The sequence below is a fragment of the Hypanus sabinus genome, chromosome 3 (assembly GCF_030144855.1).
Source record: "Hypanus sabinus isolate sHypSab1 chromosome 3, sHypSab1.hap1, whole genome shotgun sequence".
In the NCBI taxonomy this organism is placed as follows: domain Eukaryota; kingdom Metazoa; phylum Chordata; class Chondrichthyes; order Myliobatiformes; family Dasyatidae; genus Hypanus; species Hypanus sabinus.
Window position 1 is genome coordinate 178468153 of NC_082708.1, and position 13216 is coordinate 178481368.

At 42.7% G+C, this 13216-nt stretch overlaps 1 protein-coding gene across 7 annotated transcripts in view; it reads left to right on the forward strand.

The window, feature by feature from the left end:
* The window catches only part of gfra4a (GDNF family receptor alpha 4a), a 277708-nt gene that overhangs the window by 176635 nt on the left and 87857 nt on the right, over window positions 1-13216 (forward strand). For all 7 annotated transcript variants that reach the window (XM_059965707.1, XM_059965706.1, XM_059965712.1 and 4 more), the window contains one exon: window positions 8988-9266. In XM_059965707.1, coding sequence (XP_059821690.1) covers window positions 9095-9266 — 172 coding nt within the window. In that variant the 5' untranslated portion in view covers window positions 8988-9094. The remainder of the gene's footprint in view (window positions 1-8987; window positions 9267-13216) is intronic.

Consider the following 13216-nt stretch of genomic DNA (forward strand, 5'->3'; position numbering starts at 1 on the left):
GTTTTAACATCCCATTTTTTGGCAATTTCCCCCAGCTCACATCCTGCACAACCTTTAAACTACTCTTCAAGTTTTCATCTGTCCTTCTTCGGCCTTCACCATCAATGCCCCGCGAACGCCACCATAGCAGCTCCTACACTCCCCTCCTTCCTCCCCACAACACGGTAATGAAGCGGTTAGCACAGGCGATTCGGGTTCAATTTCCGCCGCTGCCTGTAAGGAGTTTGTACGTCCTCCCTGTGACCATGTGGGTTTCCTCTGGGTGCTCGGGTTTCCTCCCAAAATCCAAAGACATAACGGTTGGTAGGTTAATTGGTCATTATAAATTGTCCAAGAATTAGGTTAGGATTAAATCGGGGGATTGCTGGGCAGTACAGCTTGAAGAGTCAGAAGGGGCTTTTCCACACTGTATCTCAATAAGTTAATTATACCCTGTCCTTGTTATATGCAGATTCACTGTTATGCGTCGAACCTATTTTTACCAACTTCTCCTTATATGCATCCAGAACTCATAGTTATACGAGGCTGTTGGGATGAGAAGCACCACTTTCCTGTCAATACAAGTCACCTGAGCATGCCTCACAGTCTCACTCCTGCCAGTTTCACATTGGTTTTGGCAGCGTGTGGATGTGCGATCTTGTGCTCTTAAGCTTTTGTTGTTATTATCTATGCCTCCTAACTGTCCTGCGTCAAGTCCTGGGTCTTCAGCCAAGAGGCAGAGAACTGCTTTAACACTTGAAAAAAAGTTGGAAATTATAAACAGGGCCACGTCAGGTGAAGGTAACACAGCTCTGGGATGCTGCTTCAGCCTGGGTGAGTCCATGATCAGAAACATAAAGATAAATGCTGAGAAAATAAAAAGTGCAGTGATTGATTCACCACACGTGTCTTCAAAGATTGTTACCAAAGTGCGTAACCTGATTATGACAAAAATGGAGAAAATGTTGAGTTTGTACATTAAGCATGAAAGAAAGAAAAAAACAACACTCAGTTCCGATCATCTTCGTGTGAAAGCTTTGGAAATTTTTGGTCGCCTTTGTTCAGAGGCTAGTGAGGAAGTATCAAATGATATTGTTGGCTTTAATGCAAGCAGGGGAAGGTTTTCTAAGTTTGTTAATCGTCACAGGCTTCACAACATTAGCTGTGGGTGGTGAGCAAGCTAGTGCTGACCACGAAGCTGCTGAACGCTACCCTTTGCAGTTGCGGGCTATGAAAGCTGAGTTAGGCATCACAGCAAAGCAGGTGTTTAATGCAGACGAGACCAGGCTTTTTTGGAAGCGTATGCCGAAACACACTTACATACGAAAGGATGAAAAGACTGCGTCGTGTTTCAATGCAGCAAAGGATAGGTTGACTCTGCTTATGTGTTCCAATGTTGAAGGAGACTGTAAGATGAAGCCTCTCTTAGTTTACCATTCACTAAACCCCCGTGCTCTTAAGGGTTGAAGTGAGCACTGGGCAGCTAACAAGAAAGCATGGGTCACTGGTCAAATCTTTGAAGATTGGTTTGATAATCATTTTGCTGTTGAGGCTGAACGCTACTGCTGGGAACAGAATCTTGCCTTTAAAGTTCTTTTGTTGCTTGACAATGCGCCAGCCCATCCTAAACATTTGGACAGCATTCATCCTAACATAAGAATGAAGAATGAATTGGGAGAAATTGTTATGGGAAACAGGGAAATGGCAACAGAATTTAATGCGTACTTTAGATCTGTCTTCACCAGGGAGGACACGAGCAATCCCCCAGATGTATGGATGGGCCAGGGTCATAAGATATCAGAGGAATTGAGACAGATTGACATTAGGAAAGAAACTGTGATGAGTAGACTGGTAGGACTGAAGGCTAATAAATCCCCGGGTCCAGATGGTCTGCATCCGAAGGTTCTAAAAGAGGTGGCTCAGGAAATTGCGGATGCATTGGTAATCATTTTCCAATGTTCCTTAGTTTCAGGATCAGTTCCTGAAGATTGGAGAGTGGCTAATGTTATCCCACTTTTCAAGAAGGGAGGGAAGGAGAAAACGGAGAACTATCACCCTGTTAGCCTAACGTCAGTTGTGGGGAAGATGCTTGAGTCCATTATTAAGGACGAAATAGTGGCACATCTTGATGGCAGTAATAGGATTAGGCCGAGCCAGCATGGATTTACCAAGGGCAAATCATGCTTGACTAATCTGTTGGAGTTTTTTGAGGGTGTAACAAGGATGTTAGACGAGGGTAAGCCAGTGGATGTTGTGTACCTAGATTTTCAGAAGGCATTCGATAAGGTGCCACATAGGAGATTGGTGAGTAAAATCAGAGCTCATGGCATTGGGGGCAGGGTTTCAACAAGGATAGAAAACTGGTTGGCAGATAGAAAGCAAAGGGTAGCAGTGAATGGGTGTTTCTTGGACTGGCTGGAGGTGACTAGTGGGGTACTACAGGGCTCTGTATTGGGACCACAGCTCTTTACAATTTATGTCAATGATTTAGATGAGGGCATTGAAAACTATATCAGCAAGTTTGCTGACGATACTAAACTGGGTGGCAGTGTGACATGCGAAGAGGACGTTAGGAGAATACAGGGAGACTTGGATAGGCTGAGTGAGTGGGCAGATACTTGGCAGATGTCATTCAATGTGAATAAATGTGGTTATCCACTTTGGAAGCAGGAACAAGAGGGCAGAGTATTGTCTGAGCGGTGTCGAGTTAGGTAAGAGAGAAATGCAAAGAGACCTAGGAGTCCTAGTTCACCAGTCAATGAAAGTGAATGAGCAAGTGCAACAGGCAGTGAAGAGGGCAAATGGAATGTTGGCCTTTGTTACAAGGGGAATTGAATACAAGACCAAGGATGTCCTTTTGCATTTGTACAGGGTCCTGGTGAGACCACACCTGGAATATTGTGTACAGTTTTGGTCTCCAGGTTTAAGGAAGGACATTCTGGCAATTGAGGAAGTGCAGCGTAGATTCACTAGGTTGATTCCTGGGATGGCAGGGCTGTCTTACGCAGAGAGATTGGAGAGATTGGGCTTGTACACGCTGGAATTGAGGAGATTGAGAGGGGAACTGATTGAAACGTTTAAGAAAATTAAAGGATTTGATAGGATTAAGGCAGGAAATATGTTCCAGATGTTGGGAGAGTCCAGTACCAGAGGGCATGGATTGAGAATAAGAGGTCAGTTATTTAAAACAGAGTTGAGGAAGAGCTTCTTCTCCCAGAGAGTTGTGGAGGTGTGGAATGCACTGCCTCGGAAGATGGTGGAGGCCAATTCTCTGGATGCTTTCAAGAAGGAGCTAGATAGATATCTGATGGATAGGGGAATCAAGGGATATAGGGACAAGGCAGGGACTGGGTATTGATAGTGAATGATCAGCCATGATCTCAGAATGGCGGTGCAGACTCGAGGGGCCGAATGTTCTGCACCTATTGTCTATTGTCTGTAGGTACTGTACATCCTAGTATGTTAACTTTCTATCATTTATTGCATTGAATATTACCTTAAATTGATGAAATATAATATAAGTGTTGCCTTGTGGTACTGCTTTTGTGTCGTATTGATAAGAAAATCTGAATAAATTACAAATAAAACATATTTAGGAAGCCATCCAAAATGCATCCCTATTTTCTCCATTTAAACAATTGTTCACATTATGCGTTTCCATACTATGCATTGACTGCAAGGAACGTATCCCCCGCATATAACGAGAATAGAGTGTAATTAATAAGGTCTTGCCTGCTCTCCCAAATGGACATCAATAAATCACCTTTGCATCATTGTGAAAAGGAAAACCAAAAGCAAAGGAAATTGTTAAATTTGATTCCTCCTTGGTATATGCTAAAATGTTTAACGCAAAATGGAAATTTGTAAGACAAAATACTGTTAGTCTGGGATGTGGGAATGCTTTGAGAAAGTACAGGGGAACCAATCCACAGAAATGTTTTGAGAACTTAGTGTGATACCAGTCTACAGACTTGAGAGTAGATATGGTGGGAAACATGTTTATCTGGGAAAGTAAGTATAAAAAGGGGCAAATTTCTTTGTACAAGTGGGAATCTTCTCTTAGGCTGGGTTGTGACTTGTGTTAAAAGCTGGAGAGAGACAAAGACATAAAAACACTAGATTATAAAAGCAAGGATGTAATGTTGATGCTTTATAAAGCACTGGTGAGGCCTCACTTGGAGTATTGTGAGCAGTTTTAGGCCCCTTATCTCAGAAAGGAAATGCTGACATTGGAGAGGGGTCAGAGGAGGCTCATGAAGATGATTCTGGGATTGAAAGGCTTGTCATTTGAGAAGCATTTAATGGCTCTGGGCTTGTACTCACTGGAACTCAGAAGAATGAGGGAGGAATCTCATTGAAAGTTATCGAATGTTGAAAGGCCTCAACAGAGCGGTTGTGGAAAGGATGTTTCATATAGTGGGAAGAGTCTAAAACCAGAGGACACAGCCTCAGAATAGAGGGGTGAACTTTTAGAAGAGATATGAGGTGAAATTTCTTTAGCCAGACAATGGCAAATCTGTGGAATTTGTTGCCTCAGGCGGTGGTGGAGGCCAAGTCAATGGGTATGTTTAAGGCAGAGATTCACAGGTTCTTGATTAGTCAGGGCATGAAGAGATATAGGGAGAAGGCAAGAGACTGGGGCTGAGATAGAAAATGCATCAGCCATAATGAAATGTCAGAGAGACAGATGGGCCAAATGGCCGAATTCTGATCCTATATCTTATGGTCTCATGAACATTGAGAGAAAGGGGGAGAGACAGATTGGAAAACTTGTTGGACACTTGAGGTTCCCTCAGGCAGTATATTGTGTGCTGTGGCTTTGTGTTTGGATGGTAGGTATCGTTTTATCTCATTAACTATTTTATTAGCCATTCTTCTTTCTGTCTGCATTTTATTCTTCATAAAATTCTTATAAAGTAATTTTCTTATCACCTTAAACATGTGTACAGTGCCTCCTTGGTTTGTGGATATCTCTTGCTGTTGAATCAGATAAAAACAAGAAACGAATTTTAAAATACTTTTGTTACATCGACGAAGTTATCCCTCATATCCTAATCAGTATTCACAAGCAGAAGGCACAAGACAAATAGGAATAGGCTACCTGGATCACTGTTGAATATCATTATGGCTAATCTCCACCGGACCTCAACTCCCCTCTGTGCTAATTCTTCACAGCTCTCATTTATTCCTGATCATTCAAAATTAATCTGCCTTCTCTTTAAGTATATTGAAGTTAAATTTAACTCTGATCCCACATTACTGAAACCGATTGACTTGATAATAAAATCTTTTCTCTGTGTCCCAGTACACATGACAATGATAACCAATACCATAAAATCATAAGGTATAGGGGCAGGGTCTCACCTAGTCTGCTCTGCCATTCCATCATGGCTGATTTATTATCCTTCTCAACCCCGTTCTTCTGCCTTCTTCCCGTAACCTCACTAATCAAGAACAGAGCAATCTGTGATTATTTATTGAGACAAAGCACAGTATAGGCACTTCCAGCCCTTCAAGCAGTGCCACCCAGCAATCTCCCCGATTTCATACTAGTCTAATCACGGGACAATTTACGATGACCAATTAACCTACCGACCTGTACGTCCTTTCAGTGAGCGCATGGGTTTCCTCCCACATTCCAAAGGCGTATTGGTTAGTAGGTTAACTGGTCATTGTACGTTGTCCTGCTATTAGGCTAGCGTTAGATTTATGGGCTGCTGGGAGGCACAACTCATGGGGCCAGAATGGCCTGTTCTGTCCTGTATCTCTAAATAAATAAATAAACACTTACCCCAAGTATAAGTTAACTTTAATCTTTCATTCTCTCTTCCTCACTCGTTCTTTACATTATAAAAGCAACACTGGTCAATATTCTCCACAGGTTTCTTCCATAACTACATTAGAGTGTACCCAATGGTGGAAAGGATTAGGCTGAACTCCTTCTCCCCTCTTCGTAATCATCTAAATAACCATTAATCTCCTCCTGTCAGCACATACCTGAATTATGTAACAAAAAATTAACAAGGCAAATTATCCTCTGTCGAAGTAGCATATACTAACCACTATCTGCTGACTTAGTACAGACGTCAGGCACAATGTGATTGGCTTCAGTTGCATAACTTTCTTCATACTTGATTATCTAGTTCTCTTTTGAATATTCAAATTGGATCTGCTATCATCACATATTAAGACGGTTCATTCCAGATAATAAAACTCACCATGTCAGTGATATTCATCTTACTGCGCTCCCCCTTCACTCAGCCCTGGGGCACCTTTCTCAAGCCAAGACAATTTTGGAATCACAGAAAACTTACCACATATTTGGCCCCCGTGTTAAAAAAAAATCAAACTCATCTCATTTTCCAGCACAAGCTTATGGTTCCTCATTTACAAACTTAGAGTAGTTTAAGTGTGGTTTCTGCCTCCCTGACCCTTTCTGTCAGTGAGTCCCATGTCGGAACCTTCCTCTGGTGGAAATATTTGAAGAGCAGCACTTCATATTCTGTCTGGGTAGCCTTCAACCTGATAGCAAGAACATCAATTTCTCTCATTTCTGGTCATTTCACTCACCTCCCATTTCTCTCTTTTTCCATTCCCCCTTCTGGCTTTCTTTTCATCTCTTCTCTTCTCATCACTTGCCTATCGCCTCCTTTGGGTTCCTCTCTTCCCTCCCTTTCTCTGTGGTTCACTGGCCTCTCCTATCAGATTCCTTTTTCTTCAGCCCTTTTCCTTTTTCAAGCTATCTCCTCCCATCCCTCTTCTCACTTCATCCTCCCTTCCCCACTCACCCATTTTCTCATTCACTTGGCTTTGCCTATCACTTGCCAGCTTTTCTCTCCTTCTCCTCATGCTACTTTCTTATTGCAGCTTCTCCCCCCTTCCTTTGCAGTCCTAAAGAAGCGTCTCATCCCAAAACATCCTCTCCATAGACTCTGACTGACCAGCTGACTTCTTCCAGAATTTTGTGTGCTGTTCTGGATTTCCAGCATCTGAAGAATACCTCGTGTTTAATGTTTTTCTTTATCTCCCCTCTGTTCCTTTTGCTGACCACTTTATATTGATGCCTCCTGTTTCTTCTTGACACATAATTAAGGGAAATAGGTCTTTCCTTTTAATTATGTCTGCACACAGCCTGCTCTGCTCCAAGAAAAAACAGCCGTTGCTCTTTCTAACCATATCGCTCAACTGCAACATTCCAGTCCTCACCCCATCTTTTAGATCTTCTCTGCACCCTCTCCATTGCAATCATATCTTTCCTAAGATGTACTAATGAAATCTTTGATTCAGACCCTATCCTAAGCAGAATATGAGATGCAGATCACAAGAAAGTCATTAACCCCATTCTGCCAATGGCATCTGTTTGAAATTCCTTTCTTACAAAGAGCATTTTAATATTGACAAGTACATCTTATGCTAGAGTTCCATGCAGAGCATTTAAATGCATGTTTAGTAATGCAACTCTGCAACTCATATTCTCAATATTATTTATGCAATTATTTATTAATATTGCACTTTTTTTTGTATTAGCACCATTTGTCTTTCTTTGCACATCGGTTGTTTGTCAGTCTTTGTGTGTAGTTTTTCATTGATCCGATTGTATTTCTTTGTTCTACTGTGAATGCCCGCAAGAAAATGAATCGCGGGAAAGTGTTTGGTGACATATCTGTACTTTGATAATCTATTTACTTTGAACTTTGAGCAATTAGTAATTGTTTTATTATTGTCTCACATACTGAGATTACAGAGAAAAGCACCGTTTTACATGACTTCTGTACAGTTCATTTCAAAGCATAGGTGTATCGAGGTAGCTTGAAGCCTCCGTTGGTCTGGGTCGACCTTGTGTCCTAGCTGTCTCGATACGCAAGTCGGGGAAGTACAATATGGAGAAAAAGCTGTTGTCACTGTAGCAGGCTTCCCCTCTTCATGCATCTGATGAATCCAAAGGAATGGCAGAGACTGATACAGTTTGGCACCAACAGCATCGCAGGAGTTGCCAGTCAGCTTTGAACTCAATGTAGGGCTGCCTTAGGGACTCTTTCCATTGGGGTTTACTCCCGAAGCCTTCCCCATGAGTGGGTATAGCCACAAGGCAGTAGAGGTTTGCGATCAGAGTTTTCCTGCTCCTCGATGAGCTGCCAACCAAGGCTGACGAGCCCCATCTGCCCGAAGCGACTGGTTTCAAGGCTACACGAGTGAATCTGCAGATGCTGGAAATAAATAAAAACACAAAATGCTGGCAGAACTCAGCAGGCCAGACAGCATCTATGGGAGGAGGTAATGACGACGTTTCAGGCCGAAGCCCTTCAGCAACCCTCCTGATGAAGGGTTTCGGCCCGAAACGTCATCACTACCTTCTCCCATAGATGCTGTCTGGCCTGCTGGGTTCTGCCAGCATTTTGTGTTTTTATTTGGTTTTAAGGCTCCTGCTTTTGCCCTTTCTCCTGTCGATAGAAACAGATCCACTCGGATCTTAGTAGCTGAGCCACACATGAAGGCCAGGAGCTGGACTTGGTTGTCAGAGGTTATTTGAGGTGCACGCCATTGGAAGCATTTAGTAAGTCGTGGATGCTTATCACAATTACCATTCCTTGGCTATAACAACCTTAAGGAACCCATCAAGGTAGTCAAAAAAGAAAAACAATAACAAATGCAGGACATAATGTAACAGTTACGGAGAAATTACAGTGCGGGTAGACATTAAGGTGCAAGGCTGTAACAAGGTAGATAGTGAGGTCAAGAGGTCTCTTGATTACAGTGGGTTGGAAGCTGTCTTTGAGCACAGTGGTACAGTACGCATTTACAAGCTTATGTACCTTCTGTCTGATGGAAAGGGAGAAGAGAGAGAAGGTGCAGGGTGCTTTGGCACTTTGATTATGTTGGCTGTTTTTCCAAGTCAGTGAGAACAGTTTCAGTGGAGAGTAGGCTGGTTTCCATCACGGACTCGTGCTGTTGAATTAAATATGAACATCTTCTTTCTTCCCCCCCCCCCCCCCGCCCCTCCTTGCCAGATGGACTGTGGAATGTGGAAGGGGCCCACAGCGACTGCTTACAGGCCAGCGAGAGCTGCATCAATGACCCCAAGTGCAGCTCCAAGTACAGGACATTCCGCCAATGCATGGCTGGCAGCAGTGCAGCTCCTCTGGGTCCCGGTGCCAAGAACCAGTGCATGAGTGCGGTGGTGTCGCTTCTCTCCAGCCCCCTGCACAACTGCAAGTGCAAGCGAGGCATGAAGAAGGAGAAGAACTGCCTCGGGATCTACTGGAGCCTCCATCAGAGCATGACACAAGGTTGGTTGTTACTCCCTTTCCTTATAGATTGTACACAGTGGCACCATAGATCAAGGGTAAAATGCGTCGTAAGATATAAGGCATAGGAGAAGAATTAGGCCATTCTGTCCATTAAGTCTGCTCCACCAATCCGTCACGGCTGATTTATTGTCCCTCTCAATGCTATTCTCCTGCCTTCTCCCAGTAACCTTACTAATCAAGAACCTCTCTACCCATATTTGAGCAAAAGCTCATTGAAAGAGATAGGTTTTAAGAATATCTTAAAGACCATAAGATATAGGAGCAGAATTAGGGCATTTGGCCCATTGAGTCTGATCCCCCGTTCCATCATGGTTGATGGACTCTCTCAACCCCATTCTCCTGTCTTTTCCCTGTAACCTTTGATGCCCTTACTAATCAAGAACCTATCAGCCTGAAATATACCCAATGACTCGCCCAATGAATTCCATAGATTTGCCACCCTTTGGCTAAAGAAAATTCTCCTCACCTCTGTTCTAAAGGGACATCTTTCTAACCGAGGCTGTACTGTCTAGTCCAAGACTCCCCCACAAAAGGAAACATGCTCTCTAAGTCCACTCTATCTCGGCCATTCTATATCCAATAGGTTTCAATGAAATCCCCCCTCATTCTTCTATTCTCCAGCAAGTACAGGGCATCAAATGCTCCACAGGCGTTAACCCTTTCATTCTCAAGAACTACCTCTGGACCTTCTCCAATGTCAGCATATCCTTTCTTAGGTAAGAGGCCCTAAACTGCTCACAATGCTTCATGTTCAGACTGAGCAATGCTTTATAAAGCCTCAGTTTATTCATTCCACTGGCTTAACATTCCCCAGAGATCATGCTGCTCAGGCAACAAGAATTGACTCTGTGCACTTAATTCAACACTAGTTCTCCTCGCATGATAATTTGCTTGAGAGAATATCTCTTGTTTATTTGTAGAGTTCGCTGTAGTCTCAATTATAGGTTCTGTCGGCAGTGACCCTTTTTTTAATAAACTCTCTATGCTGATAGCTGACTAAATGGATGCTGCCTTTTTAATTTTTATTTGTCTCACAAAACAAGAACAATGAGCCTTGAAATGTTGTATTGAAATCAAAGAGATTTACTGATACTACTTAAGTGATTAGAAAGACTGTGACAAGAATGAGGCATTCAGCTCCTCAAACGCTCTCAGTTAGAGACAGGGCTGATCTCTGAGTCAGATACAAGCCCCTTTCTGCCTTCAATTCAGTGACTGATGCGATGTTATCAAGAAGAAGGGTACATTGACATTGGAGGGAATCCAGGGTACCCAGATGATACAGGGACTCAATTATGAACTAGCAAGCAAACTTATTCCTGTTTATGGTTTATATCTATTGCGTTTATGGACTGTGGATTTTCTCAGACTTATGGATGTTATATTCTTTGCTTTTTGTCCATGTCTGTCTGTTTATGTGAGGGGAGGGGGTCTGATGTTCCGCTCTGAGTGACTCTCATGTTCTTCTTTGTTTCGTGGCTGTCTGCAGAAGAAACATCTGATTTGCTTATGGATACATACTTTGATAATAAATGAACCCTTGAACCTTTGTTGGTGACTAGAACTCCATGCACCACCCCATTTGTGGTCAGAACAAGGTTTTATGAAGTTGGGACATAACCATCCTATTCAGTGCCCTGGCTAATGAAGACCAGTGTCCCATAGCTCTTTCTAACCACGTGGTCTAAAGTTTGGTTACAGAGCAAAGGCCGCTTTGGAACAGAGAAGCTTTGATACCAGTTAGCAAAGTCTAAGAGTCCTCAACTGATAAAAATCTATTCCTCTCTGTCCACCCTATCAAATTTCCTGAATATCTTGAAAACGTCATCCTCCTTATCTTGACAATATGAGACAGAGGGTGCTGGTGGAGGTTTGTTTCTGAGAATTGAGGAGTGCCACAATGATTGGCACTGGGACCCTTGTTTTCTTCAAGTGTATTTATCATTCAACCGTATATGAATACATCCAAATCAATTGTTGTGAATGGCTTGGGTGTGAACATGAGAGATATGATCAGTCAGTTTGCAAATGACACAAAGACCGGCAGAGTTAGTACACTAATGAGCATTGGTTTGTAATGATGCATAAGCTCTTTTATACTGCCGGGCACTCTCAGTAAAATGGCCAAAAACCACAGTAATGTTCACAAGGATTTGTGGACCTGTAGAACACCATAAGAATCTACTGTTGGAGATGGATGTCTGAATCCCACTGGTGCTCCCAAAATGCATCAGCTTACCTTTGACACTCTCTGCCATTTCACCATCGATATCCCTCTGCAACTTGACTACCTCCCACACTATCAACAACAATTGAGAGACTCTTAGATAGACACATGGATGATAAAAAATGGAGGGCTATGTAGGAGGGAAGGCTTAGATTGATCTTAGAGTAACTTGAAAAGTCGGCACAACGTTGTGGGTCAAGGGCTTATACTGTGCTGTACTGTTCTATATTCTTATTCCATCAGTGTTTGTGCCATCCACAAGTTTACTAATTATGCTTCTGACATCTGTACCCAAGCCATTCACCTATACTACAAACAACAAGGGTCCCAGCAGCAAATGTTGTGGCACACTATAAATCTCAGAAATAAATCTCTATCATCACCCTTGTTTCCTGCATTTGTTCTGTACCCTACAATATTAATTTATCAAGTCAAGTCAAGTCACTTTTGATTGCCATTTCAACCATAACTGCTGGTACAGTACACAGTAAAAATGAGACAATGTTTTTCAGGACCATGGTGCTACATGAAATAATACAAAAACTACACTGAACTACGTAAAACAACACAAAAACTACACTAGGCTACAGACCTACCCAGGACTGCATAAAGTGCACAAAACAGTGCAGGCATTACAATAAATAATAAGCAAGACAATAGGCACAGTAGAGGGCAGTAAGTTGGTGTCAGTCCAGACTCTGGGTATTGAGGAGTCTGATGGCTTGGGGGAAGAAACTGTTACATAGTCTGGTCGTGAGAGCCCGAATGCTTTGGTGCCCTTTCTCAAATGGCAGGAGTGAGAAGAGTTTGTATGAGGGGTGTGTAGGGTCCTTCATAATGCCGTTTGCTTTGCGGATGCAGCGTGTGGTGTAAATGGCTGTAATGGCGGGAAGAGAGACCCCGATGATCTTCTCAGCTGACCTCACTATCCGCTGCAGGATCTTGCAATCCAAGTCGGTGCAATTTTCGAACCAGGCAGTGATGCAGCTGCTCAGGATGCTCTCAATACAACCCCTGTAGAATGTGATGAGAATGGGGGGGGATGGTGGGAGATCAACTTTCCTCAGCCTTCATAGAAAGTAGAGACGCTGCTGGGCTTTCTTTGCTATGGAGCTGGTGTTGAGGGACCAGGTGAGATTCTCCACCAGGTGAACACCAAGAAATTTTATGCACATTAGTTAATTATTTATGTGTGATTTATCTGTAAATTTTATCCTTACCTTCATAAGTTATCATGCATTATGTGTGTTATGTGTACTAATGTGTTTTACACTCTGGTTTGGAGAAAGGTTTGCCTCATTTCTATATACAGTATGTTATATGGTTACATATATGGTTACATCTAAATGACAGTAAGCTTGACTTGACTATTGCCAAGATAGATAGATGGTTGCATAATGTTGTGGAAATTTGATAGGGATGAATAGAGAGAAATAAATTTTTATATAAATTTCGACATTATTTATTTTTTAGATCTACAGGTCTGGATAGGCCCTTCCGGCCCTTAGAACCATGTTTCCCCACGCAACCCCAATTTAATCCTAACCTAATCGCAGGACAATTTACAATGACCAATTAACTTATCGGGAAAGACACTGGACTGTGAGAGGAGATCAGTGCCCAGAGGGAAACACGCACATTCCACAGGGAGGACGTACAAACTCCTTTCAGAGGATGCTGGGATTGAACTCTGCCCTCCGAC